Here is a 26184-nt window from a genome sequence, read left to right as displayed (position 1 = left end):
AAGTTCATGACATCTGCATTTGTATGTTCATTGCAGCACTGTTTACAATAGCCACAATCTGGAAAAAACCAGAGTGCCCCCAAACAGATGACTGGTTAAAGAAACTCTGGTACATATACACAATGGAATACTATGCAGCTATCAGAAAACATGAATTCATGAAATTTGCATATAAGTGGATCAACATGGAAAGTATCATGTTGAGTGAAATGAGTCAGAAAGAAAGAGACAGACATAGAGAGATTGCACTCATATGTGGAATATAAAGTAGCAGAGAGGTACAAGCTTGCAATGATGCAATTTCTGGCAGAAATTTCTCTGGACTTAGTTACTAAAATACTAAAATACAGAAATCCAAAAACGGCCACTTGACCTCATATCTCTTCATTCTCAGCAATGGAAAACAAATTATCAAATGCTTCCTTTTCAGCAGGTCCAACTTTGGGGGGAGAAACTCCAAACAATAACAGTGAGTTTTTTGTTGAAATATTGAATGTAATCAAAGTAAAGTGAAAGTAAAGTGAAATGTATCAGTTACACAGGCGGGGTCGGGGGCTGGAGAGGTGGGGGTGGTGGGGAGGTATACTGTGATTCTTGGTGGTGGAATATGTGCGCTGGTGAAGGGATGGGTGTTCGAGCATTGTATAACTGAGACTTAGACCTGAAAGCTTTGTAACTTTCCACATAGTGATTCAATTAAAAAAAAAAAAAAGAGGCCTCCAGATGGGTTGCAGCCGCAGCCGCTCCCCAGGGAGGGAGCGTAGGCGGTCGGGGTCCATGTCCCAGGAGAGAGAGCAGACGCTGAGAAAGGTCCCGGTCCAGGGAGAGAGACCCGAGAAGGAACTGCTCTCGATCCCCACACAGAAGATGCTCCAGATCCCCAAGACGACATAGATCTACATCTCCTTCCCCTTCCCAGCTGAAAGAAAGAAGAGATGATGAAAAGAAAGAAACAAAAGACACAAAAGAGCAAAGAACGGCAGATTACCAACAAGACTTAGAGGGCAAAACTGAGGAAGAAATAGAAATGATGAAATTAATGGGATTTGCCTCCTTTGATTCTACAAAAGGGAAAAAGGTGGATGGCTCTGTAAATGCTTATACCATCAATGTGTCCCAGAAGAGGAAGTACAGGCAGTACATGAATCGAAAAGTCGGATTCAACAGACCTTTGGATTTCATTGCATGAGAATTGTTAAAGAATGGTTTCTCGCCCTCACCTTGATCAGAAGAGTGGATTTTGTATTTGTATATGATAGACATCAAAACAGGATCACAGTCCTTCTGCCTTGTAAAGTAAGAAAACTTTATTTATGATGTCTGTAGTTCACTTACCTTGCCTGAAGAGAAGAAAGATTAAATACTACATTTTTTCTTCTAGGAAATATCTTTGGGGGTAATCATCAATCCCTTTGTTTTGTCCTAATTCCTGTGGAAGCTTACATGTTTTCTTCTTGGATGCTCATTAGGACTTTTTAAAACACTTAAAAGTAATTTGGACAGAAGTTTCTCAAATAAAGCGATATTCCTACCCTTTTGTATTTGATTAATATTTTTATTACTAAATAAAAGAATCCCCCTGCATTGTTTTCAAAAAAAATAAAAATAAAAAATAAAAAAACAAAGAATGAAGTGAATATTAGTGTGGCTCAAATGGAGAAAAAGCTTGACATGAGACTGGAATCAAAGGGAAAGTTTCAGTGTTTTCTGAGAGACTGTGATCTTGAAACTGATTCATGGCTGAAATAATTTAGGTGACTTTCCCAGAATAACTTAGCCAGAAAGGGTGGAACTGGGCTTTGTACACAACAATCCACTTCCATGAGTAGTATGCTAAACAACTATGTTTTCTGCTTCCCAATGAAAAGGCAGGAATTTATTTGTCTGTTTTTCTGATTTAAAGTACCCAGTAAGGGGTGCGTGAGAGAGAACAGCTGGTAAGGCATTTGCCTTGCATGCAGCCGACCCAGATTTGATCCCTAGCACTTCATATGGTTCCATGAGTACCACCACCAGGAGTAACTCCTCAGTGCAGAGACATAAATAATCCTTGAGCATTTCAGGGTGTGGCCCCAAAACAATAACAAAAATCCAATATGTAAAAAATATGTGGGATATTTAATTTCACTTAAATATATTAGTAAGAGCCAAATCCATCAGCTTGCCCAACATCTTGCCCAACAGATGTTTCACACAGTGTGACTTTGGACTCAAAAGCAGCTCTGGGGAGTTTTACCAAGGTAAAGATAGTCAGACTCAAACCTGGTTAGTCAAAATGCCTTTGGACTGATTTTGCTTTCTAGTGCCCTGTCATTCTTTTTCTGGATTTCACTGCCATAGGAGTTAACCAAAATAGAAATGCACTCATTCTTCCATGTCCACAAGAAACAGTTCCAGGACCCTCACGGTATCAAAATTCAAAGATGCTCAAGTCCCTTCTTACAAATAATTTAGAATTTGCATATGACTTATGCGTATCCTTCCCCATACTTTTAAATCCCCCAAGATTAGTTCTAATTCCTACTATAATGTAAAGGTGTTGCAAATAGTTGTTACATGTGTTGTTTAGGGAATAATGACAAGGGAAAAAGTTTGTACGTGCTCGATAGGGAGTTAACACCTATAGTCCTAACCAGTAGTACATACTTTCAATGCTCAGTTTGTTGCCCTGCTCTTCATAATTCTGAGTAAATGTATAGAAATATTTCTCAGGAAAAGAACAATAACAACAATAACAACACAGTTGTTACCCTCTGGTTGGTGGTTCTTGGGGAATGTGGGTGTTTTCTCAGCATAAAGTTACTTACCTGTTCACCATGGAGGTGTTGCAGAGGAAGATGTGAACGGCAAGCCCATTGTTAGATTTGATGTCTCCAGCTCCACATAAGGTGTACAGACCCTGGGAGAGACCCACAGCAGGGGGAAGGGTGAATGTGAATAGAACCCAAGAGGACAGTCTCCTCCTCACCCCTGAAAGCTACGGGATTTTTTTAGATTCTACCAGGTTTTATTACTGTCTTCCTCTGGGAGCCCTGAGACTTCTGGGAATTTGCTGCCACTATGGAACCCAGAATTCACTGAATTATGCTTGGCTTCCAGCCATGGCCTCGATATCTACATCAGATGAACTTTTAAATAATCAGTTCATTATCTGGTACTTTATCAGTTAGGTGCTTAGATCAACCTGTAAGAGTCAAGCACTTAGAGGATTGGAGAAAAAGGTTGTTACATTAGGGAGCATTAACACCCTTCAAATGTACCCACCATGAGGGTGGGACTCTGCTTCTGATTTGGCTCAGCCTTAGCCATGAACTGCAGAACAAAGCAGAGAAAAGCAACTCTGCTCTTCAAGAAATCAGGAAAGCCCAAAGGTAAGAAGCATTGCTACTGTGGATATCAATAACTCACACAGGTTGGGGATTTCTTTTAGTATTTTAATATATTTGCAAACTTAGGGCCTGTTTTAATGAGTCCACACAGAGTTTGGAGCATAGGATATGAACAAAAAACTCGACAGAAGCCAAACAATTTAAAATCCTCTGTAAGAAAGCTGTAATCTGAGGTTGGTCTATAGGACCTTCCACCAGCTTCTTTGAGCATTACCGTTTTTGTAGGTAATCATCCCATTACCCACATCTTCTGCCTACATAACCCCATTGTTCTCCACATAGCACTTGCTCTGAGTAAAGATCCAGGATTCACTACCAAACAGAAGTTCTAGTTAGCATTTTCTAACTACAGTCTCCACACTGAACTGATGATATTCTAGCTTTGGAATCCATTTCAGGGAGGTTGTGAACTTGAATGGAGACCCATTTTGACTTAACACTGACTGACATGTATAATTTTGCTCACTCAATGGTGAATTAAAATCAACAAGTTACATAAATACTGACTGCTTGAAAAACTGTCACCGGTAGAAGAGAATAGATTTTTAAAAAATCACACTATAGTTGTCACAGATTTCCAAAATGTCATGAATACTTATACTTCTCATAATCCTAGTTTTTAGATTTTCATAGAGTCTGTGATTTAGGGCATTAATAAAGAAGCATGTATTTCTATAACCAAACTTAATTTGTTTTTAAAAATAATTTTTGTCATTGCATTTTAATATAATCCACTTTTTTTTGGTAATTTACTTTATGCATGTATATACAGACATTGTATCAGTTGATCAAAGGAGTCCATGGAGCAAAAAGGCTCTGAACTTCTGTTCTAGTCCCAAACAAAGGAACTCAATGCAGGTGAATGCTCAATTTCCCTTAGCTGTTCAGAGATATGGAAAACATCTCGTGAATGCCCTTTGGTGTCAAGGGCCATATGGTGCCTGTAAGAAAGATGTCCCTTGGCCAGCCCTGAGAACAGAGGCAGGTGGTGCTGTTTCTGTGACTGGCCTTGAAGAATGCTTCTATTTGGCATTCCACTGGCAAATGGCTAGATTCCTCACTGTGGGTGAGAGAAGACGAGTGGGAAGGTGGAGATGGTATTGACTTACGCTCACAAAGTCCACTTTCTTATGTGATGTTTTTGGAATCTCAAATGGTTTCCATCTAAGCTGGAAAGAAGAAAACATACAGGAAAATTATTTTACAAAGGGAAATGGTAGAACTTATAAATAAATAATATCAATTTTACAGAAAAAAGACAGCTGCTCCTTCTGAGAGGCTCTGACCTCTTATGATTCTGTGTGTGTGTTTAAATTAATAAATGGACGTCATTTCCTGAAAAAGTCTCTGTTGGTTTTGTAATGTGTGTGTGTGCATTACGTACATGCATGTTCAAGTTATATATATATATATATATAGTCTTTGTTCCCTAGCATTTTGAATTGCATAAATTGAAAAAAATTACATCATTGCTTTCTCATTTTAGTAACTGTTTGTTTCCCTTAAAATTTTATTTTCCAGGGCTGGAGTGATAGCACAGCGGGTAGGGCGTTTGCCTTGCATGCGGCCGACCCAGGTTCGATTCCCAGCATCCCATATGGTCCCCTGAGCACTGCCAGGGGTAATTCCTGAGTGCAGAGCCAGGACTGACCCCTGTGCATCGCCGGGTGTGACCTAAAAAGCAAAAAAAAATTTGTTTTCCTGGGCACATCAGTGAGTTTGACTGATGCTGCTTTTTATATTATTTATAATCAGCTCTCTTTTCTGGCATACCATTCTTCTGTGTGGGCTCCTGACTCTGCAGGGGAAGGTTCTACTTCTACTTCCAGCCCTTGGGGCTTTGAATTATTTCTTTAAGAGAAAGAAAAAGCACCAACTGAGATTGGATTTGGTAAATGCAGTACTGGGTTCAATTTCTTCACCAAACCCCATGTTGATCCCCAGGCTTCCTGATGGTTTAGTTTAAATCACAACAATCTTAAATTTAATAATTAAATATCCATTGAAGTGGGAAGAAAAAAACAGCAGGTTTGGGCCCTACCCAAAACATCAGCCCAGCCCTTATTAATTAACTTGGCTGCAGGCCTGATGCAGCAAGGCAGACAGCTGATAAACCTAGTAACCTTAGAACACACCTCTTGGAGTGACCTGTGTGTACCCTGGAGGGCTGGGTGATGCTTCTGCGTGCCTAGGTGCTGTGTCCGGTCTCAGCAAGCTCTGCAGGGTCTCCATTAAGTTGTGGGATTAGCTCATTCTGTATCACAGAGAAGCAGTCAGATGGGAAGGAAGCAAATGGAAAGGTGGTGCTAGGATTATTCTCTCTTCTGACATACACAATAAGATGGCAGCCTCTATATTTTACAAGCTGATCTTATTCTGGGACTACTTGAATTAAAAAAAATACATAAAGTTGTGCTTTTAAAAGCATTGTTGAAATTGTGCTTCAGAGAGAAGGAAAAGATTTAGGAATGATTCTATTCCTAAATCCTAATTTAATTCATAATTCAATTCTTTCGCTGAGGGTGGGGGGACCTGCCCAGCAAAAATCTGATAAGGGACTTTTATCAGATAATACTGATATTTATCAGATAATACTCAGCAATATTATGCATCAGATAATTGTTTTTTTCTGTTCTGGGCATTGTCAATTGTCAGTGTTTAGGAGCATCCCTGACTTCTAACTCACAAGATGCCAGGAGCATTCCCTTAAATTGTAACAACCACAAATGCCTTTATATATTGTCAGTTGTTACCTGCAGGGACTAATTTTATCTGACTAGAGAACCACTGGCCTAAGATGACAGTCCCTTGATGTCAGTCAGGACCACAGGTTAACTGTGGCTTTGGAGGGTAGCTTCTGTTCAACTAACAATTATTTGCAGGTTCCCTCTATGATGGTAGTGCTGTCTCTCTATGCTCAAGAAAATAGTCTTCACACAAAAGTCACCCAAAATCTTAGGTCTAGGAAGAATCATAATTTTAGGTTTCCCAGTAGAAGGGATTTAAGTGATTCCAGAGCAAAGTTTTACATTTTTCAGAAATTCTGAACTCTGGCCCCCCAAAGAGAACAACCTGGAGTGTCTTTGAGATGCAACAACAAATTAAATAAAAATCTGTGAAGGTGAATCTAGGCATCACTTTTTTTTATAAAATGTCGATTTTATGATTCTATGATTTCATGATTCTATGATTCATATGATTCAAGTAAGCATTATGTTTAGAAAAGATTATTCAGAAAACCAACCAACTAAATTGTGGACTTTTTGATATGTATGGTTGTAATATGCCAATTATCAAATAGTAAGGATGTTTAAATACTCTAAACCTAAGAATTTATAAATATAATGGGGAAAAAGAGAACAATAAAAAAGAAAGAGAAAAGGAACTGAGAAAAATCTCATTAGCCAGAGAAGTATTACTTGGTTTGTTTGTACATCTTGCTGAAGTTAGAAACTTGTTTATGGTTAGAAATTAAATCTTAACTCCCAGAGAAGAGGTTTCTTTTCTTGGGTAGGAAAGATTGAATAAGAGAAGGTGATGGGTTGGTTAGATTTTGCTGATCAATTTTCTGTTGCACATTAGCTCTCAAATCATGAGGAATCAGACCCTTAACTGATAGTAGTGTATGGAGAACCTTTCAAGGGACGATAACCAGATGGAGGCATTGGTTTGGGGCCTTAAGACTGTCTTCAAGGGTAGTGAAGAAGCTTTGAATACGCTCTGTGCCCATAAGAAGTCAGCTGTGCATTTTCCAATTTTGATCAAGGTTTTTTGCTCCTGGTAGTGCTCAGGGACCATATGGGATGCTGGGAGTCGAACCTGGGTGTGCAAGACAAACGCCCTACCCACTGTACTATCGCTCCACCCCTATCAAGAGTTTTTTTTATGATATCATGTTGTTCTATGTGAGGAAAATTTGGTGAGGGAATGTTCAGGAGTCCAGTAAGTGGAGGGTAGAAACCTCTGTTCAGCTGAGTTACATGTTGTTGGAGCAGTAGCCTTCTGATCCAAATGGCCAGTGGATATACTTTGGATAGAATCAGGGGCTCTGACTTCTCCAACTCTTTCTGTTCCCATTTAGTCTGGGACCTCAGGCAAGTTATTTTCTTTCTGTACTGTGTCACTTTCTTATATGCCACAATGGAGTAAGGGTTAAAGATATAACTCCACAATTCTACAAAGACTGATGCCAAGACTTTCTCAGCCTCTCTTATAAACCCACTGTAAACTTTTTACTAAACCTGTCTTGATCTGTTTCCCAAACAATTCATGATCTCACAGTTTCCTGAATTCTGGTTTGTATACCTTCAGTGCTCTTGTATTTGGTATCCAATCTGACCGATTTACTGCTCCTTCAATGCTGAGTCACTTAGGCCTACTGTGAAGCCCAAGGTGTACATCCTGCAAAGGCCCTTCAGGGTCAGTATATTGTGCCCAATTTTCCTTATATTAATTCATTCCAGGCATTTACTAGACCTCGCTCTGAGCCAGGTCTTACATAGGTAAATTAGTAAACCCACTATAGAAGACCCTGAGAATGTGGGTACTTTATGATAAGAAAATAAGAAGTGGATAAGAAGAGACTTTAGCAGAAAAATGTAAACAAGAACATTATCTCAGAAATAAGCACTGGCACTAGTCATATTTATCATTCTTATATGTGGAAAATAACAGATATACACAATGAAATTATCTGGTGTGCACATAGTTTTAACTTCTTTCTAAGGAATGAAATGAAGATTGATGGAAATGTTCTATAAAAAAAGCAAACACAAAGATGTGGAGAAAAAGGAATCTTCATTAATTGTGAGGATGTTAACTGGTTCAGCCTCCATGGAATACATTTCAGTTATTTCTCAAACGTTTAAATAGATGATGGAGGAGATGACTCAAAAGACTGGAGCACATGTTTTGAATGTGGGGGCACTGGGTTTGATTCTCATCACCCATGGTCCTCCAAGCAACATCAGGTATGACTCTCCACTCCTACCCTAAGCCCTGAGAGTGAAACTGCCATGCAATCCAGTGACTTCATTTCTAGGTGTTCTATCCAAAGAACACACACACACACACACACACACACACAAACTAATTTGAAAATATATACAAAAACCTACGCTTGTTGCAGCACCTATTTATCATAGTATAATATAATACAAAACAAAAAATATAATATTACAGAAGGCTAGATAAAGAAAACATGGTATGTATACAATGGAATACTACTAAGCTTTAAGGTAAAATCTTGCCTTCTTATTACAACATGGTTGGAACTTAAAGGGATTATGTTAATATGAAATAAGTCAGAAGGAAAAGAGACAAATGCTAAAAGTCTCACTCATGTGTGGTGTTTAAAGAAACTAAGCAAGGGAAATAGACACATAGATCCTGCTAACAAAGTTGGGTGGGCAGTGGGCTTAAAGAGTCCAGTGAACTCTTCTGGAGGGATTATACTTTTGTGATGGTATGATGTGGTAATATTGAACTCTTAGAGCATATTAGCATTTATGCACTTGTAAATCAATGTTACCTCAATAAAAACGAGTTAAAATAATATTTATTTAATAATATAAATTAAAATGAGTTTAAAATTTTTTCATTGAGTTGTTAAAGAAGACAAAATAAGAAAATGTGTACTGTAATGTTGGCAAATGCCAGTTAATACATTTAGTAAATGTTATCTAGTCTGTTTAGAATGATGGAATCTGAACTATCAGAGAATCAATTCAAAAACTTTTTTTTTAATATTTGGAAGAAATTATATACTAGACACTCAAGGCCACATGAAGTTGGTAGAAATAAAAGTTTATTCTCAAGTAGTCTGAGAAATATTAAAAGAGTCCAGTGAAGGAAGTGGTACATAAAATGAGTCTTAGGGGTGAGATTTGGGTGGGTGGATATTTGTGAGGGAGAAAGATAAAATTTAAAGCTGATGAAAGAACTTAAACACTATCATAGTTTATTGTCTTGGAATGGTGATAGTAGGTATGATTGGTAAGCAGGGGACATGCAAGATTTGGAAGATAAGGTATTAAATCAGGGCTCCTGATCACCTATCTTTTTTTTTTTTTTGCTTTTCGTGTCACATTCAGCGATGCTCAGGGCTCACTCCTGGCTCTGCACTCAGGAATTACCCCTGGCCGTGCTCAGGGGACCATATGGGATGCTGGGAATCGAACCCGGGTCGGCCGCGTGCAAGGCAAATGCCCTACCCGCTGTGCTATCACTCCAGCCCCGACCTATCTTAATATCCTATGCCTATTAGTTGGACAGTGGGAGAAAGGGAATTTGCAGAAATGAAAGATATTTCTGTTATTGTTTATTGGGTTTGGGTTCTGGTTTTTAGGTCACATCTTGCAGAGCTCAGGGATTACTTCTGGCTCTGTGTACTCAGGGCTCACTTCTGGCTGGGCTCAGGGGTGCTACAAGGTCAGCCAAGCAAGACAAGCACTACCCACTGTACTATTACCCTGGTCTCAGAAATTAAAGGGATTTTTTTTTCTTTTTGGGTCATCCAGTGATGCATAGGGGTTACTCCTGGCTCATGCGCTCAGGAATCACTCCTGGTGGTGCTTGGGGGACCATATGGGATGCTGGAAATCGAACCCGGGTCAGCCACATGCAAGGCAAACACTCTACCCGTTGTGCTATCGCTCCAGCCCCAGGAATTAAAGAGTTTAAAAATGATAATCTAGTAAACTGGATTTGACAGCAAGGTGAAGAACAGGTTAAGAAAGACACATGGATCAATTAGTAAAACTTCACAATAGTTCAGGTAAGAGTAATTGAGGTCAGAATTAGATGGTATTAGGATAAAAAAGAAAAGCAAGATCTATCATTGTGGTTTTTAAAATAAGCCATCTGGTACAAAAATTTCATCTGGAGACTTCTGGATATCACCCCAGACTTTCCAAATTAGAATACCAATAATGAGCCTGGATGAATCTACAATTTAAGTTGTCTATCTGATAATTTTAATGTATAGTACTTGGTTTAGCACTCCATTAAATGCAAAGGAAGACAGAAAAAAAGTTTTTAAAGATGACTTGAAGGGTTAAAACCTGAGTATGATAAAGATTATGTTGCTAGCAGACTTAGAATAATCAGAGAGATAAGAGAATTTGGATAGAACTATGATGACTTCAAGAAGAAAACTGCTTGGTTGGAATATACACAGGGCACTGTTCAGTGTGGTTTTAGAAATTAAAGGAGGGATTTATAAAATTTATTGTATAAGGGTTGTAAAATAATGCTTTGGGAATGACTAACATTTGTTAGATTAGCAAATAAAAATGTGGGAATCAGGAGGTTGGTGAGAGGGAGATAAAGTAGAAGATAGATTACAAATGAGAATTCACAATGAAGTGACTCAAGACCAACTTCCTACAATATGAACCATCAGGTTATAGAAAACATACGAATGGAATTTCCTTGGGTGAGGTTAGATCTCTATAATCTTACCTGCTTTGGTGGGTGTACACGTGCTAGGTGGAGGAAGTGGAGGGCCAAGTGGGCTCGAAAAATCTTTTGCTGTTCAAGGAGCTGTGCCTCTTAGTTTACTCAAGCCGGACAATATAATATGTATCTTTTATTTTTATAATTTTGTTTTTGGGTAACACCCAGCTATGCTCATGTCGTACTCATGGCTAAGTGCTTAGGGATCACTCTTGATGGTATTTGGGAGATTAAATATGGTGCCATAGTATCAAACCTAGGTTGTACACATGCAAGTCAAGCACCCAACTCACTGTACCCTCTCTCTCTGACCTTGGGTATTTTGTTACTAGTAGTTAGCCCTTCATCTAGCTCTAAGACAAAGAGCATGTGACAAAAACATGCTAGCAATCTAGTTTGAAATGGGAAAGAGGCAGAGAGAGAGAGTTTTGTAAACTGAATTGTCTTCTTCACTAAATTCAGATATTGAAGTCCCAACTCCCCAAACCCTAACTTGTGACTGTATACAGAGATAGGGTCTTTATCAAAGAATAATGCTATTAGGGTAGGTCCTACTTCAATCTGACCAGCATCCTAAAGGAAAGAAAAGAAGTGGACACAGATACAAAAGAGAGGGATAAAAGGGTGAAGACACAGAAAGAAGGTATCCATCAATGAACCAGTGACAGAAGCCTCACTGGAAACTAACCCTGCTGGCACACTGACCTCAGACTCCCAAACTCCACTGTGAAGAAAAAAGATCTCTAATATTGAAGCCACATGGTATGGCAGCTCTAGAAAACCAGTACAGAGGGAAGGGCAGATGGAGAGAAAGAAGAGGGTAAGGAAGATGATAAGAGAAAGGATAAGGAGAGAATAAAGTTCACCTTCTCTCCTAGGAGGGTGATATAGGCAAGGGGGATGCAAGAGAGTATAGTTCATGATTCTGGAGGTCAACTCTTTCACAGGTTTATGCAATATCATAGGAAAGGACAGAGATTCAGAAATAGAGGAGGGAAACCAACTATCCAGTCTTCTGGGTATTGAAAAGGAAAGAATGTATTGAACCTGAATGATTTAGAATAGTTAAAATGGGAAAGCCTGAAGATCTGACAATTGAGGAATTATAAACATGTACTAGACCAACGTTTTTCAGCAGGGGAGCCCAAGGGAGCCAAATGTGAAAACCACATAAATGGGGGCAGGGCATGGCAAGGAGACAAGTTTAACTGCAGTAAATAGGTCTGTAACTGATTTTCCATCATTAATATAAATATTCACTTCTCCCAATTTGCTTTCCTGCTCTTAACAGAAAAGTCTAATTTGCCCATTTTCACACCTTTCAGTTCAAAGTTATGTGTGTGTGTGTTTCCTAAAAAAAGAAATGGAGAAGATAAGTACTTTCTGTTATTTTCTAGAAACAGAAGGTAGTTGAACTAGGGTTAGGGGTTTGAGGGCCCTGGGAAATATAGGAGGTGAGTGACAGAGCACTGAAAGTATGAGAAAGTTGGTGTCATGGAAAAACTGGAGAAAGGGAGGATGTTTTTTAACGTTGTTGTCAGTCATACACATGCATGTTTTTAGGAGAATAAAGTCATAATTAGAACTTTTAAAATTAATTTTGGTTACTTGCTTATTTATCTAAATGTACCCAAGATTTTTTTTTAAAGACCAGAAAGAAAGTAACCAAAACGGTAGAAGTGGTCAACTCTGCATTAGTGGAATTATTGGTCATTGACACTTTTAGGTATGTTTTGAATAAAAGTATGTATTATTAATGAGAAGCATTTTTTTTTTTTTTTGCTATTTAAAGAAGGTACAAAGCTGTTGTACTGGCAGAGGAACCCAGGTTTGTGTAATCCCATCAATGGCCAACATCCAGAGAGAGACTTAAAGGCAAGCTCTCAGAAGAGAGTGATGCAGAGATTCTCTTGCCTGCACGCCTGGCTGTCTTCCCCGGGGGCCCCTAGGAGGGGATGGACTCCAGCTTCCCTCCCCACACCAAGCAGAGCTCCCGGTGGCCAAAGACCACTGGAACCTAGCTATAACCATGCTTGAGGCCCCTCTCCACACATTTGGACAGGCCTCATGCATGAAGGTACCGGCAGAGGAACCCAGGTGTGTGTAATTCCATCAACGACCAACATCCAGAGAGAGACTTAAAAGCAAGCTCTCAGAAGCGCGCCGCAGGAAGGCCTTGATATCTTTGAGATATAGCTATGAGATATCTTGTAGCCTACTTCTCCCTCTGGGAGAAATTGGCAAGTTTCTGAGAGTTTCCTGCCCACATGGGACAACCTTGCAAGCTTCCCATGGTGTATTCATATGCTAAATCCACTAACAAGCTGGATCTCATCCCTCTGACCCTGAAAGAGCCCCCAGTGCAACATTGTTGGGAGGGCCTAGTTGAGATAGACTCCTAAGATCTCAGGGAAAGGATGAAATGAGAAGTTACTGAGCCCGCTCGAGAAATCGATGATTAACGGGATTTCGTGATCGTGATCGTGACAAAGCTGTTTGGGAAGACTTGATTTCAATGGGTTAAGGAATTAATGAGGCTGATAAAGTGGGTTTAAAATATTTTCACAAAATGTCTGCCTCCCATTTGGAGAGGCTTGGGCAAAAGTTTTAAGACATCAGGAAGCCCACCACACTTTGGGTAGGAGACTAGGAGCATGGCAAGACCTGAGCTTTTGACAAATTAGATAGTAAAGTAGAAAAAAAAAAGTAGGTTTTTTATCTCTTCAACTGAAGCTTGGAAAAAAAGTATTGCTTTTTATCTCTTCAATTAAATCTCTTCAACTGAATTCACTGGAGGGTGATTTTGCAACAATCTAGAGATTAGTGAAGTAACAAAAAAGAAAGATAAACCCTAATCTATTTTGACCTTGAAAGAAGAATGCTGATCCAGGAACCTAATATAAATTTATAAAATATCAGTTAAATTAGATACAGAATTCTTTGTTAATTCCAAGATTCCAGAAATCTGAGTGCATTATAAACAAAATTAGGTATAACTTAATTTTGGTGGTTTGAACTTGTTGTCTACAGACAAGCTAAGCACACTCAAAAAGTTTGCATTTATGTTTGGATTTAAGTATAAATAAAAGGAAATTGATAGTTTTAGGACACCATCCCCAATTTTCCTGGGCAGGTATCTAAGAGGACAGTGATAATAGCATATCCCAATGATGCTCTTTTGGAGGAAACATTAGGTAATTCTTAGGCCTTTAAATTCTCAGTGATGACTAATGTGTGGGAGTTGGTGAAGTTGATGAAGTACTAGATTTGGTCTGTGACAGGTGAAGACATACCTACCATACAGGCTTCAGTTGGGAAGGACTGTCAGATGGAAATCTAAATATAATTTTCTCAGTCTTGCTCACTGAGAGTCTGTAATATATATTTGGAAGAGGTTATGAGGGGGGAAGTGATGAATGCAGATTGTTGAGGTTAATGAAGCATAAAATTGGAAAGAGATGTTAACTTGTCAAGAAGGTATAAATGAGAAGACAAAAGGAGAGATGTTGCAGGAACAGTCAGGGCATGTGCATCAGGATAAGGGAATGGGTGGCAGATGACGTGGCTACAGAATAGGAGGATGAGCAAGCAGTTCCTTGTGGGAACTGATGTTCACGGAGCACTATGGTGTTCTGGAGCACAGCTGTTCCAAACTGTGTGAGCACAAAGTTGGAAACAGGCAGGGGACAGACTGGAGGTACATGTTATTTAGAAGCCACCCTACAGAAAGCGTTCAAAGGCATTCAAAAGAGAAGGAAGATAACAGCTTCAAGGAGAAATGCACAGCAAGGTTAGAATGGAAAGCAAGGGAAGTGGGGAGGAACAACAGGTATTAAGACTACTAAAAAGCATGGAGTAACTTTTGCTACAACTATTTGATGCTTCTGTGTTCATTTGGACTTTTAATACCGATGTCTTAAATACCACATTCAGGATATAAATCTCCAACTATTTATGAAATATTGAATTGATATACACAACTGCTGTGCCAACTCTCGCCTGTGGTGGGAAATTCCATTTTATAATTTTTATCATTTGAGTTGTAAAAGCATATATTATTTTATAATAAAAATACAAATTTTTGTCAGAACAGGATTAACATCCATAGGTAGGTCTGTACCTAAAATAATAATTAGAACGTGGTGCTTTTTTGTAAAATAAAATATATTAATATTATAAAAGGATCATGTATGAAATATAGAGTATATTAGGCATCATAATAATAGTAGATTCACTTCACAATCACATTTTCCTTGAGAATCAGGTTTAATACCTAACATTCACCTCAAATAAAATGATATAAAAGCAGAATGACTCCAGTCATGCAACGAAAAATCTTTGAAGATGGAGAAGGTTGTAGAGGCTTAATTGTCTGCTGGAGCGTCTATGAGCTGATGGGTGTGTATAATGGGACTCCTCATTCCACCTCATTTTGACAGCTATCTTAAAAGCCTTAAAATTTGTATCCCCAAACATCTGTCTGTGGATTTTTCCTGTAATTCCTTCTTAAAGTCTAGCTCAGTCATTCTCAAATTTGGTGTACATAGGAATTATTGGTACATGATTACACACATAAAATTGTGTATCCTTTCCCTTATGGGTGATTTAAGGGGGTTTTCAGAGGTGATTTTATTTGTACTTAATTTTTGTCTTATTCGATGATTTTATAACCACCTTGTCTCTTTGAGATTTGAGATAATATAAGATTTGGCTCTACTTGAGAGAACTGGAAAAACATATTGGAGATTCCTTATTCCACCTAAAGAAAGAAATTGGAAAAATTACTGTTGAAATGCCCTGTCCATCTTTCCAAATTGATACATAATAAATACTTGACCAGGAAGCCTACTGAAGTTCAGGTATTTTAACAGAAAACTTTACATTTTCTAATGGAAGACAATGACCCATTATTAAGCATACAAATCCCTTTATTAATAAAATGAAGAAGTGTGACCACTTTAAAGTATAATTTTAAAACAGAAGTCAGAGAATTAAGGACAGAAGGAGTGGTACAGAGTCATGGAGTATGAGTAGTAATTTATTTAGAATGGTATGTGGTTCTGTGAGATAAAAGTGGAAATGAATGAAGAAAATAATTGAATAAAAATGTCTGAGAAATATATTCTTAACATAGTGTGGGAGAGAAGGTGGTGAGACAGGGTTGAATTGGGAACCAAGGTGAGACTCAGGAGGTGAATATGGGTCCCATATTGACTATATAAATTACACAAGGGCCCTAAGTGACTGAAAGGAGCAGGAGCTGAGAGCTTTACCTTCTGTCTTGGCAGAGCACTGTCCCTGTGAGATCAGGGTTTGAGGCTGGAACAATGACAGCCTCTCTCCAACGTGCCCAGAGGCATACATGCCAATGGAAGGCTGAGGAAGATTTCTACATGATGCATTAAACTTCATACAAGCTTAGGTCGGTTATATACAAAATGGGCTGGAGCGATAGCCCAGTGGGTAAGGTGTTTGCCTTGCACGCAGCCGACCTGGTTGATTCTTCCGCCCCTCTAGGAGAGCCCAGCAAGCTACCGAGAGTATCTTGCCCACACGGCAGAGCCTGGAAAGCTACCCGTGGCGTATTCAATATGCCAAAAACAGTAACAAGTCTCATAATGGTGACGTTACTGGTGCCTGTTCGAGCAAATCGATGAGCAACGGGATGACAGTGATATACAAAATATCTTGTTTTGAATTGACTATAAGATGGGTAATATCTTAAGATGCTAACTCACACTTTTTTCCTCCACTGCCTCACTTTCTAAGCCTGTTAAAGAAGGGTGCATAGTATTCAAGCAAGTACTCAGTTTTGAGATTTCTCCACTCATGGAGCAAAGGGGGAAGAACAGGAAACTAAAAGTGACTACAAATTATTCTGGCTTTTGTTCTACCAAAAATATAGCTTAGGGAAAAGAAGGAGAAGGAGAATAATACGTGCATTTGAACAGAATAAAGAGGGGACAGTTGAAACTGGTGGCACCAGAAGGCAATGACTTCCATATTTAGGCTGACAGGACCATAAGTGACCTTTTAGATGATTCTCTGGCTAAGCTAGCAGCAGAACAATGGAGATCTCAACACTACGAGGCAAGGGAGGATAAGACAGTCAGGTCCAGCTTCTGCTTCACTCTAGCATTAAGAAAAGAAATTAATTGGAAAGACCAATACAGAGTTTTTTCCTGAAAACTTGGCAGATAAGGACCTCAGAATAAAAATAATGTAAAATTTAAAAATTGAATTATAAGATTTATATGTACCATTATGCTTTTAATTGAATATAACAAAACAGCTCTATCAGAGTCATAGTTTTTGTCTACCATGTACAGGCACCCTGTACACATTTTCATGTGTGTTATCCCATGCAATCTTAATGAAATCCCTGCCCAGCAGCTGTCTTTATCATCTGGATTTATAAGTGAAGCTTTGTGACTTAAAGATAGCAGTAAAGTAGAAACACAAGGTTACAAACTTAGGCCCCCTTTATATTGCCCCAGTCTAATATAATTGTTACCCATGACAAGTACCTAAGTTCAATAATAAAGGGAATAATAAAGGTTCTCAGAGGGCAAAAAGTAAAAAAGAACACATCCCAGTCCATTATGGCATGGATCTGTTTCATTACTGAAAGCAGAATACCTGAATAAGACTAGATCCAGAGGAGAAATTTACCAACCACTGACCCTAAAGGGGAGAACTTGAAGGCATTGAATGAAAATTCTTGGGTCTGAGGAACACGTGACAGCAATTTGTCATCACAATTGACTTAGAGAACCCAACTCAGACTACAAATCTGCCATCCCAACACCAGAGACATTTTTTCAGTCATGTGTGTTGAACACTATTCTATTCTATGGTAAATAAGTTTAGAGGAGAAACAAATTGGCCTCACTAGTCTATAGAATCTCCATTAATCTAACTCACCTGTGCACCTTTACTGTCTGATTCACCTATGTGCCTACTCAGAGGTCATTAGGCTCTATAAACATGAGATTATAAGTATATACACACATGTGCAGTCAATCAGTTGCAAAATTCCCAAGTTTGAGCTAAGATGCTGATATGCTTTAGTATTTATCTTAAAAACAGTTTAGTTTCTCAAAAATCTAAACAGAACTCAAACATTTGTATTTAAGGATTTAGGTACATGTTAGTCTCCAATTCACAGAAACTGTTTATACCTGGTTAGGATCAGCATCAACTTCATCCCAGTTGTGAGTTAAATGGCCTTCATCAGTGGATTCAAAAGGCTTGTGAGAAACTGAAGGTAGAATTCTATACAGCCAGCTGGGGGGAGGAAACAAGGACACATAGCCTCAGGGTGATATTATGAGTGATGCACAGATTAGCTCATGAAGTACCATCTGGAAGATGTTCAAGTCTATGAACAATAATCTGTGGGTTTTAAATGAGAAGCAGTGACAGCATTTCCACTAACTAGTCATCATTGCCCAAGCCTGGCGTTGTCTTTTTATTTCACCATCTTTCCAAATGGCGGCTCTTGCTTATTCCCAGGCTCACAAAAAAGTCAGGAATTGTTTTTCTCAATAATGGCTACAAAGAGAAGGGGAGTATGCTGAAGGAAATATGCACAGAAAACCCATAGAAAAAACAGTATCTCATCTACATCATTAGGTACTAATTCTTGCTCTGGAAGCGAGGAAAACTGATCACTGATCCTTCCTTCCTTCCTTCCTTCCTTCCTTCCTTCCTTCCTTCCTTCCTTCCTTCCTTCCTTCCTTCCTTCCTTCCTTCCTTCCTTCCTTCCTTCCTTCCTTCCTTCCTTCCTTCCTTCCTTCCTTCCTTCCTTCCTTCCTTCCTTCTTTCCCTCCCATTCTTTCTTTCCTTCTCCCCTGCCATATTATTATATGTATATGTCAAAATCTGAGATAATGACCTTTCTGCCTACTTTAGAAAGAGAAAGGAGATTCTGGAGAAACCATGAAGGACACCAAAAGGAAAACCCACAGAAGTTGAGAGGAGCACCAAAATGCTTTAAGAGGGACCTGAGCCTTTTGGACGCTTACAGTACAGAAGGAAGAGGGATTTCTCTCTGGGAAAGGCCATACCTGCTTTTAAGGTGTTAGTCCTAAGGGTGTTTGATCATTGTGAAATTGTAACCCAAACATGAAAGCTTGTAACTATCTCACGGTGATTCAATAAAAATTTAAAAATTAAAAAAAAAAGGTGTTGGCCCTTTAAATCACCAAACAGTTTCCTTTGTGGGCTTGAGATTGGTCTAACACTAAATAATTTGAGTTATAAAGCTGAATTTATCCAATTTCTATTTGATCCATCTAGCCCTAGCCAATATAATCTTAGAATTTAGACATGAGAACAAGAATAAACAAAGCATCTCCACTTCTACCTGGTTTGATAACATGCGTGTGTATCTTACCACAAAGTCACAAAACTTCCTGGATCCCACATTCTTTATCCTTATCTTCTAATAACACTTCAGTGATTCAGAGTTTATGTACCTAGAATGCTTGACATAACATAGGTACTTGATTATAAGATACCTACTGAATTGATGTCTGTTCACTAGTAATTTGGTTTCAGTGATGATCCTAAGTCTCTACATTCTCTTGTTCTTACTTTCACTTTTCCATGTCCTAGATGATCAGCTGACTAATCGGATAAAATTTAGTTTCTGGTAGTTATCTCTGACAGTTTATGGTAGACCTGCGCCCTGAGATTAAAAGGAGCTATAACTTCTAATATTCTAGGCTTGCCTTCTTATGAGAGGGACTGGTTCCATCTTCCCACTGGAGACTGAGCATTTCTACAAAATTCTTGCAGATACCTTGCAAGAATTCTAAACAGATGGGTGAGCCAGGTCTAGAGCCTCTTCGTTTTTAGCTAAGTTTATAAAACTCCCTAGGCAGCACTAAATTGCCCTGGACAGAGATTTAATTCAGATTCAGGGAGTCATGCCAGCTTCTTAATGAAATGCCAACAGCTCCTTTTCAGCCTTCTGGAACAGAGCTGAGTTCCTGCTGGCTGAAGATATTGCTGAATAATGGGGGCAGACAGCAGAATCTGGGGGCCAAGTGTCCTGTTAGTGAATGAGCCATAAAATCAAGAACATATTACTGGTTGCCAGAAATTGGAATGGACAGGAATAGTCTGTGTATTTGCTTTACCTTGACATTTGGATTTTCAGAAAAAGGGGAAGATAATTAAGTAACAATGGAATTAACTAAAGTTTTGGACAGGTCTGGGAATTAATCTTTGCCTATCTCACATGCATGTATCAATTGAGTTAGAAGCTATATCAACATTGACATTATAGCATAATACCTGCATATCTTATATTGGCTTTTCCTACAGCCTCCTAGGGAGAAAATTTTGCTACGACAGCAATAGTAGTAATGATAATAATAAATGTCAATGAGCACTCACTCTATGTCTGATAATGTACTAAACACTGTCTTTCCTTTCATCCTTACCCCAACCAGGCAATAGGGACTATAAATCAGAGGGTCTGAGAGGATCAGTCTCATAGATGGAAAGACAAAAAGACAAGATTCATACTTGAAGACAGGCCCTGACTCAAGAGAGGGAAAGATTAAGCATGAAGGGGAATAATCATTATCAGTTTTGCTGTTCTTAGTGCTTTTGTACTCACTAGATCATTAATTTTTTCAGAAGGACTCTGAGATAATAAAACCATCCTCCTAAGCAGCAAGGACTACCTGTCTGTTCCCATGTCTCTAATACAAGTGAAATCCTTTATTTACACAGGTGCTTTAGCATGGGATGTCCATTCTTCAACAATGTCTGCCATAATTCTCACTGTATCCACAAACCACAATGTGGACTGCATCTAGCCTGCCCCAGAGGAATAACCAAGGGAAAGAGTTCACTGAGTTGTCTTGTGGGTTTAGAACAAACATGAAACAAGACACATTGTGATAATTAGTTAGCTGGTTTTCAGCAAAGGCAAAGTCCAGAGTTAAAACTTTATTAATTCAAACCACAAGAGGCCATGGTACATAACCTCTCAACTACTCATGCTTGAATTATTTTGATGCAAAGTATATAATGCTGCTAGTCAGCTGAGGAAGATCTTATTCTGAATTTTGTATACTTTTGAGTTAATCATTCAAAAACCAAGTAAACCAAAGTCTGAAATGCAACAGGACAGTTTCTAGAAGTATTCCTGAGATACAGTGGCCCAGGTATGGATGGCAGCTCTAAGTCCTGGGGAAGGTCCTGCAATCTGCAGGTTAGAATGAATTAAGACAATCTCATACCTTCGTTTATTGGTGTTCCGTGGACAAGTGAATGCGGATCCTGAGAGCTGCTCAGCATACAGATTGTAGGGGCAAACTTGAGGATTATTCTAAAACAAAGGAGGCCAATACATTTTATCAGTCCCCTCCCAAATACACTTGAGTGGGAGAATTTGGTTCTGGAAGGGAGTATTCTGGACCACTGCACATAATCAACCCACTCCATATACACTTCTTATAATAACTTTGTAGGTGAGTTTTCCCTTTGATTATAAAAGTAATGTATGTTTATTGTAGAAGATTAGCAAATTATTTCACTAACTCATAACCTAGAAATGACCCAATATTTGGCTAATCGAAATATTTTTATCTATTCTTATTATCCAAAATGGGGATTCTGGTTGACATGTATAGTTCTATAAAAACCAGGACTTTAAATTTTTTATTCTCATGTATTTAATCATTTATTTTATGTGGGGGCATTATCTAGTGATGCTTGGGGATCATTCTTGGTGGTACTTAAAAAGTTATGTGGTACCCGAGATTGAATCAGAAGCTCCAACATACAAAGCATGCTAAGACATTTTTAGAGGACATATGTCATAAAAACTTAAAATTTTTTGAGAGTATGTTCTTTAAAGAGCTTAAAAAACTTTGTCGGAGCTGGAGTGATAGCACAGCGGGTAGGGCAATTGCCTTGCACACGGCTTATCCGGGTCCGATTCCCAGCATCCCACGTGGTCCCCTGAGCACCACCAGGAGTGATTCCTGAGTGTAAAGCCAGGAGTAACCCCTGAGCATTGCTAGGTGTGACCCAAAAAGCAAAAAAAGCAAAAGCAAAAAAAAACTTTGTCATATTTCTGCTGTTGCAATTACACTGTTGTGAATGTCTTTGTGTATACTTTAAAGACTGATCATTTTCTCATCATTGTCATGTCTTATACTATTCAGGAAACCAGAAAGAAATCCTTAGTCCTGGACTTTAAGAATCCTTCTGAAATTTCCATAATCAGTTTGACTAATTTGTGCTGGATGTTGTGCCATAGGAACTACTATCCAACTTTAATCTTTGTATATTGTCACTGTTCAGTGTCCCAATTGTCTTCATGATTTGTGAGACTCTGTAAATGAAATTAGAAAATCTGTGGTGGTGACTACAGGCTCTTTGGTTTAGGTTTGTTATTTAGGTGTAGGGTTCAGAACTCTTGATGTCAATACTCTAATAAGACATACCTGTCCTTCTGGCAGGGCACCAGGGCAGCGAGGGTCCTCTGAGACACATTCATTTCCAAATCCAGATATGTACTACATGTGACAAAGATACAAACATTACTATTAATGGACATTAAAGGGCATTTCATAACACTAACAATCTACAAATTTAAGTATTTCTGTATGGATTTATATTTGTGCATCATGTTCCATACATAATAAAGTAGCTATGTCCTGGGCATCTGAGCCACTTGTTATAATATGCTCTGTGTGAATTTGATAAGCCAACAATTGATTGGGAGTGCTGGATATTGCATATTTTTTTAAATTCTTAACTGTACTTATGCCTTAGATTAGAAGTATAAAACCAGAATCTGTACAAATTGGCACAAAGGTGTGTACTCTAAATAGCCGTCTGTATACTTTATACCCAGGAAAAAGAATTTAAGGGGTGTCTCAGGGAAGTAAATCGCATGGAGAACCTGAAACTTACTTTTGCAACACTTTACACACCTGTGAGTTCTTGTTCATTATCTGACATCTCACTACTTTACAAAATCCATGAAGTCTGGGACTGTGCAGTCTTGTTTACTTCTAAATGTCCTGTGTCAGACACCTAGAATGTAACTATATAACTGTAGGGTTTGACTTACTTTTTCTTGGAAAGTGAGCTTTAGTGTGAGTATATGCTGTTGAATGTAGGGTTGAATCTCCTTTTGTCTAACTTAACCATTTTCTCCTCCATATTTGTTCCTAATAAATGTTCTCAATTTTAGTAGGGATAATGAAAATGCACTTCGCTCAGTGAGTGAAATGCCAGCATCTGAGCACATGTCTTTAAAAGATATATAAGGAGGCTCTATGTGGGTGGAGGATAAGGCCTGGAATTCTCAGCAGTATGAAGAGGGATGAATTTGTTGCAACCTGCCTGCATGTGTGAGAGCTGATCAGGCTGGTGGTAAGCTGTCTATATTTGGAAGGAATATCAAATGTGAAATTTTTATGACCTAGAAAGCAATGGGAGTCAAATTATTCTTCTTACCTCCAGACACATTTTTTGGAATATTTGAAAATCTATCTGTACTAAAAACACCGCATTACATTATATACAGATTGCTTAACAGCATCTGCATGCAGTTTGGAATGATTTCTTTGGGTAAATGGCAGGCTGCATCCAGCATTCTGACTCTCCACTGAACACAATTTTCTTCTCTCTAAATGAACCTCAGACCCACCATCAACAGGATTGAATCTGAACTGATGAGAAATGGTAGTGATCCTGAATTATCTTTAATTCTGTGGAATGGAATTTTAGACCAAGCCCTGAGTAGTGCCACTGAGTATTTTCAGCGCCTTCACTTTGTTCAATGGCCATATTGCTTCTCTCTGCAAGAGAGGAAGTTCAGAGCACCAGAGGAGGACAGCTGAGCTTTCTGGCAGGCATGTGGACTTAGCATTAACCTTCCCCCTCTGTGCAGATCTGCTGGCCTGGAACAGAGTCCAGCATTATAGGTATGTTTAGAACACAGGAAAGAAAAATTTAGTATGTGTGGTTATGAAATATTTGACTCACACTGTTCTGAAAAATAGAAGAGAAAGTAGAAAGAACAGCTGGTGGTTTGGAAGGGAGCCACTCAGCTCCCAGAAAGGTGTGAGCTCTGAATCAGTCTCTGAATCTTAGCTGAGGTGTATTTGCTGAGTGGGGGGGGGAGTCACTTACAAAGTCCCTCAAATAAGCTGGTTTTCCTAATCTCTGAGAGAAAAATCATAGATGAGTTTATTAGTGCTCTTAACTGCCAGGCCTGTCACAGCTGAAGGTAATTGAATCGAGGAAGCAATATTCTAAACTGCCTTCCCAAGGCTTTAAGAGCAAGGACAGAATCTGCACTCTCTTCTAACAGCTGTGAAAATCCAAACATTCAGCTCCAGCTGGTTCAGCATCTATGGACAAATATATCTTATACACACAAAAAATTAATACTCTAATGTTATGCAAGTGTCTTTCTCTATTTTATTCAGTCCAGATTTCTGAATAATTTAGATAACATAAATATATGAGTTGATTTCTTTCCAAGAGAATGATGTACATACTTTCTAAATGAAGAACAAACCACTGTGATCCAAGTGATCCATGTCAATTCTTTGACAGCTCCCTAGAATACAGCCTTTTAATTTTCACCTGATACCCAGGAGATGATTAATTTGTCAGAGTATTTTTATTAGGTGGCTTTCTTCTAACTCTGATTCTAGGCAACACCTTCTTGGGATGTACAGACGGAATATCCCAATTGCTTTACTGGGCATGGAGGAAGCAGAGAAGATAGGGTACAGGTGGGACTATAGGCATCTTTCCCTCCTCTGGAGAGTCCAGTACTTCTCATTCACCTTGTTGGGAACATACCTTACATGTTAGAAGAATTTTTTGAACATAGAATATTGTTAGAGGTATTTATAGATTCTTGCCATAGGCTAATTAATAGCCCTCAAAGACACTCTATCTTAATCCCTGGAGTTTGTCTATCTTTATTCAGCAAAAGAGACTTGGCCAGTGTGACTAAATGAAGACTCTTGAGATAGGAAGTAACCTGAAATATTTGGGAATTTGAACTTGTTCTAGATATAATCATGAGTATCTTTAAACAAGGAAAGTAAAAAGAGATTTGACTGCATAAGAAGAAAAGTCGATGGGATGAGAGGTATAGACAGACGTCAGACTGGGCACTTTGAAGATGGAAAAGGGGCTGCATATCATCATCCAGAAGCTGGAAAGGAGAGATAAATGGATTTCTCCCCTGCGTCTCCGGAAGGAAATCTCATCACCAATTTGACTGAACCCAGTGAAACTGATATTAGAGCTCTGACCTCCAGAAGCTTAAAAGAATAAATCTGTGTTATTTTAAGCCACTGAAATTGTGGTTATTTGCTACAGCAGAAACAGGAAATAGATATAATTATTATGGAATCCAGTGAGATACATCTCTGGTGTTGGAATCACCCCACAAGTATTAAATACAGGCTCAGACCTAGTGAATCAAATATTTGATCAAGGAAAGTTTGCATGTCAAAGAGTCCATTATTTTATAAATAAGAAATCAAGACATGTAAAAGTTAAGGAAGAAGAATAGTGCATTGATCCATTTTAAATTTAATTTTATTACTTCATCTTTGCTTTTATGCAAATGTAATTTCATTTGTGGCTTTTTGTTGATATGTCCATTAAAGTGAAAAACTAAAAACTGAGAAGTAAGTTTTAACTTACATAATTTTTATTGATTAGAATGATGCAATGTAGCTTTCTTTGTTTGGATTTCTGTTTCCAGAGCTAACCTTTCCTTGTGGAGATTAGACAGCAGCCTGGGAAGAATGCCTTTGAAACTCAGAACAAAGACCAGCATGCAATTTACATCATTGGTGTGCTGGTGTTCTGCATAATAAGTTGCTTAAAAAATTTCAGCAGGGTAGGATTTTACATATAATTTATTTATAAATGGTAAGGATGTTTCCAAATACTTATGAGCCTCCACACAGGACTTATTCATTTGCTCTTCTAAGACAGACAAACTACCACCACTGATATTATGACTCTCATATTTATTCACCTAGCCCTACTCATTCCCCTGAGATCAGACCACTACGCTGGGTATCTAATATAGGTTGTTTCTGAAGCAATTCAAATTTAGCTGTAATGAGGGTGGATTTTCTTTATTCTTCTGTTTGCCTATATCTCTTCTCTTTCACTAGCCAAGTTTTATTAGCTACTTTTTCCTTAAGATTCAGTGTAGGAGGGCCAGAGCGATAGCACAGCGGGTAGGGCGTTTGCCTTGCACGCGGCCGACCCGGGTTCAATCCTCGGCATCCCATATGGTCCCCCAAGCACCGCCAGGAGTAAT

The 26184-nt window shown here is 38.6% G+C and overlaps 1 protein-coding gene and 1 pseudogene across 1 annotated transcript in view; one reads left to right on the top strand and one right to left on the bottom strand.

The window, feature by feature from the left end:
- HGD (homogentisate 1,2-dioxygenase) overlaps positions 1-26184 on the bottom strand; it is a 55614-nt gene that overhangs the window by 27983 nt on the left and 1447 nt on the right. Inside the window, exons 2-6 of the mRNA XM_004606692.2 lie at positions 22316-22387; positions 21104-21192; positions 18026-18131; positions 4499-4558; positions 2808-2899 (exon numbers count right to left, since the gene is read on the bottom strand). Of these exons, the coding sequence (XP_004606749.1) occupies positions 2808-2899; positions 4499-4558; positions 18026-18131; positions 21104-21192; positions 22316-22387 (419 nt within the window). The remainder of the gene's footprint in view (positions 1-2807; positions 2900-4498; positions 4559-18025; positions 18132-21103; positions 21193-22315; positions 22388-26184) is intronic.
- Positions 721-1472, top strand: LOC101557962 (U4/U6.U5 small nuclear ribonucleoprotein 27 kDa protein-like; annotated as a pseudogene).

The sequence above is a fragment of the Sorex araneus genome, chromosome 2 (genome assembly GCF_027595985.1).
Source record: "Sorex araneus isolate mSorAra2 chromosome 2, mSorAra2.pri, whole genome shotgun sequence".
Classification (NCBI taxonomy): domain Eukaryota; kingdom Metazoa; phylum Chordata; class Mammalia; order Eulipotyphla; family Soricidae; genus Sorex; species Sorex araneus.
This window is presented reverse-complemented; position numbering and strand designations above follow the sequence as displayed.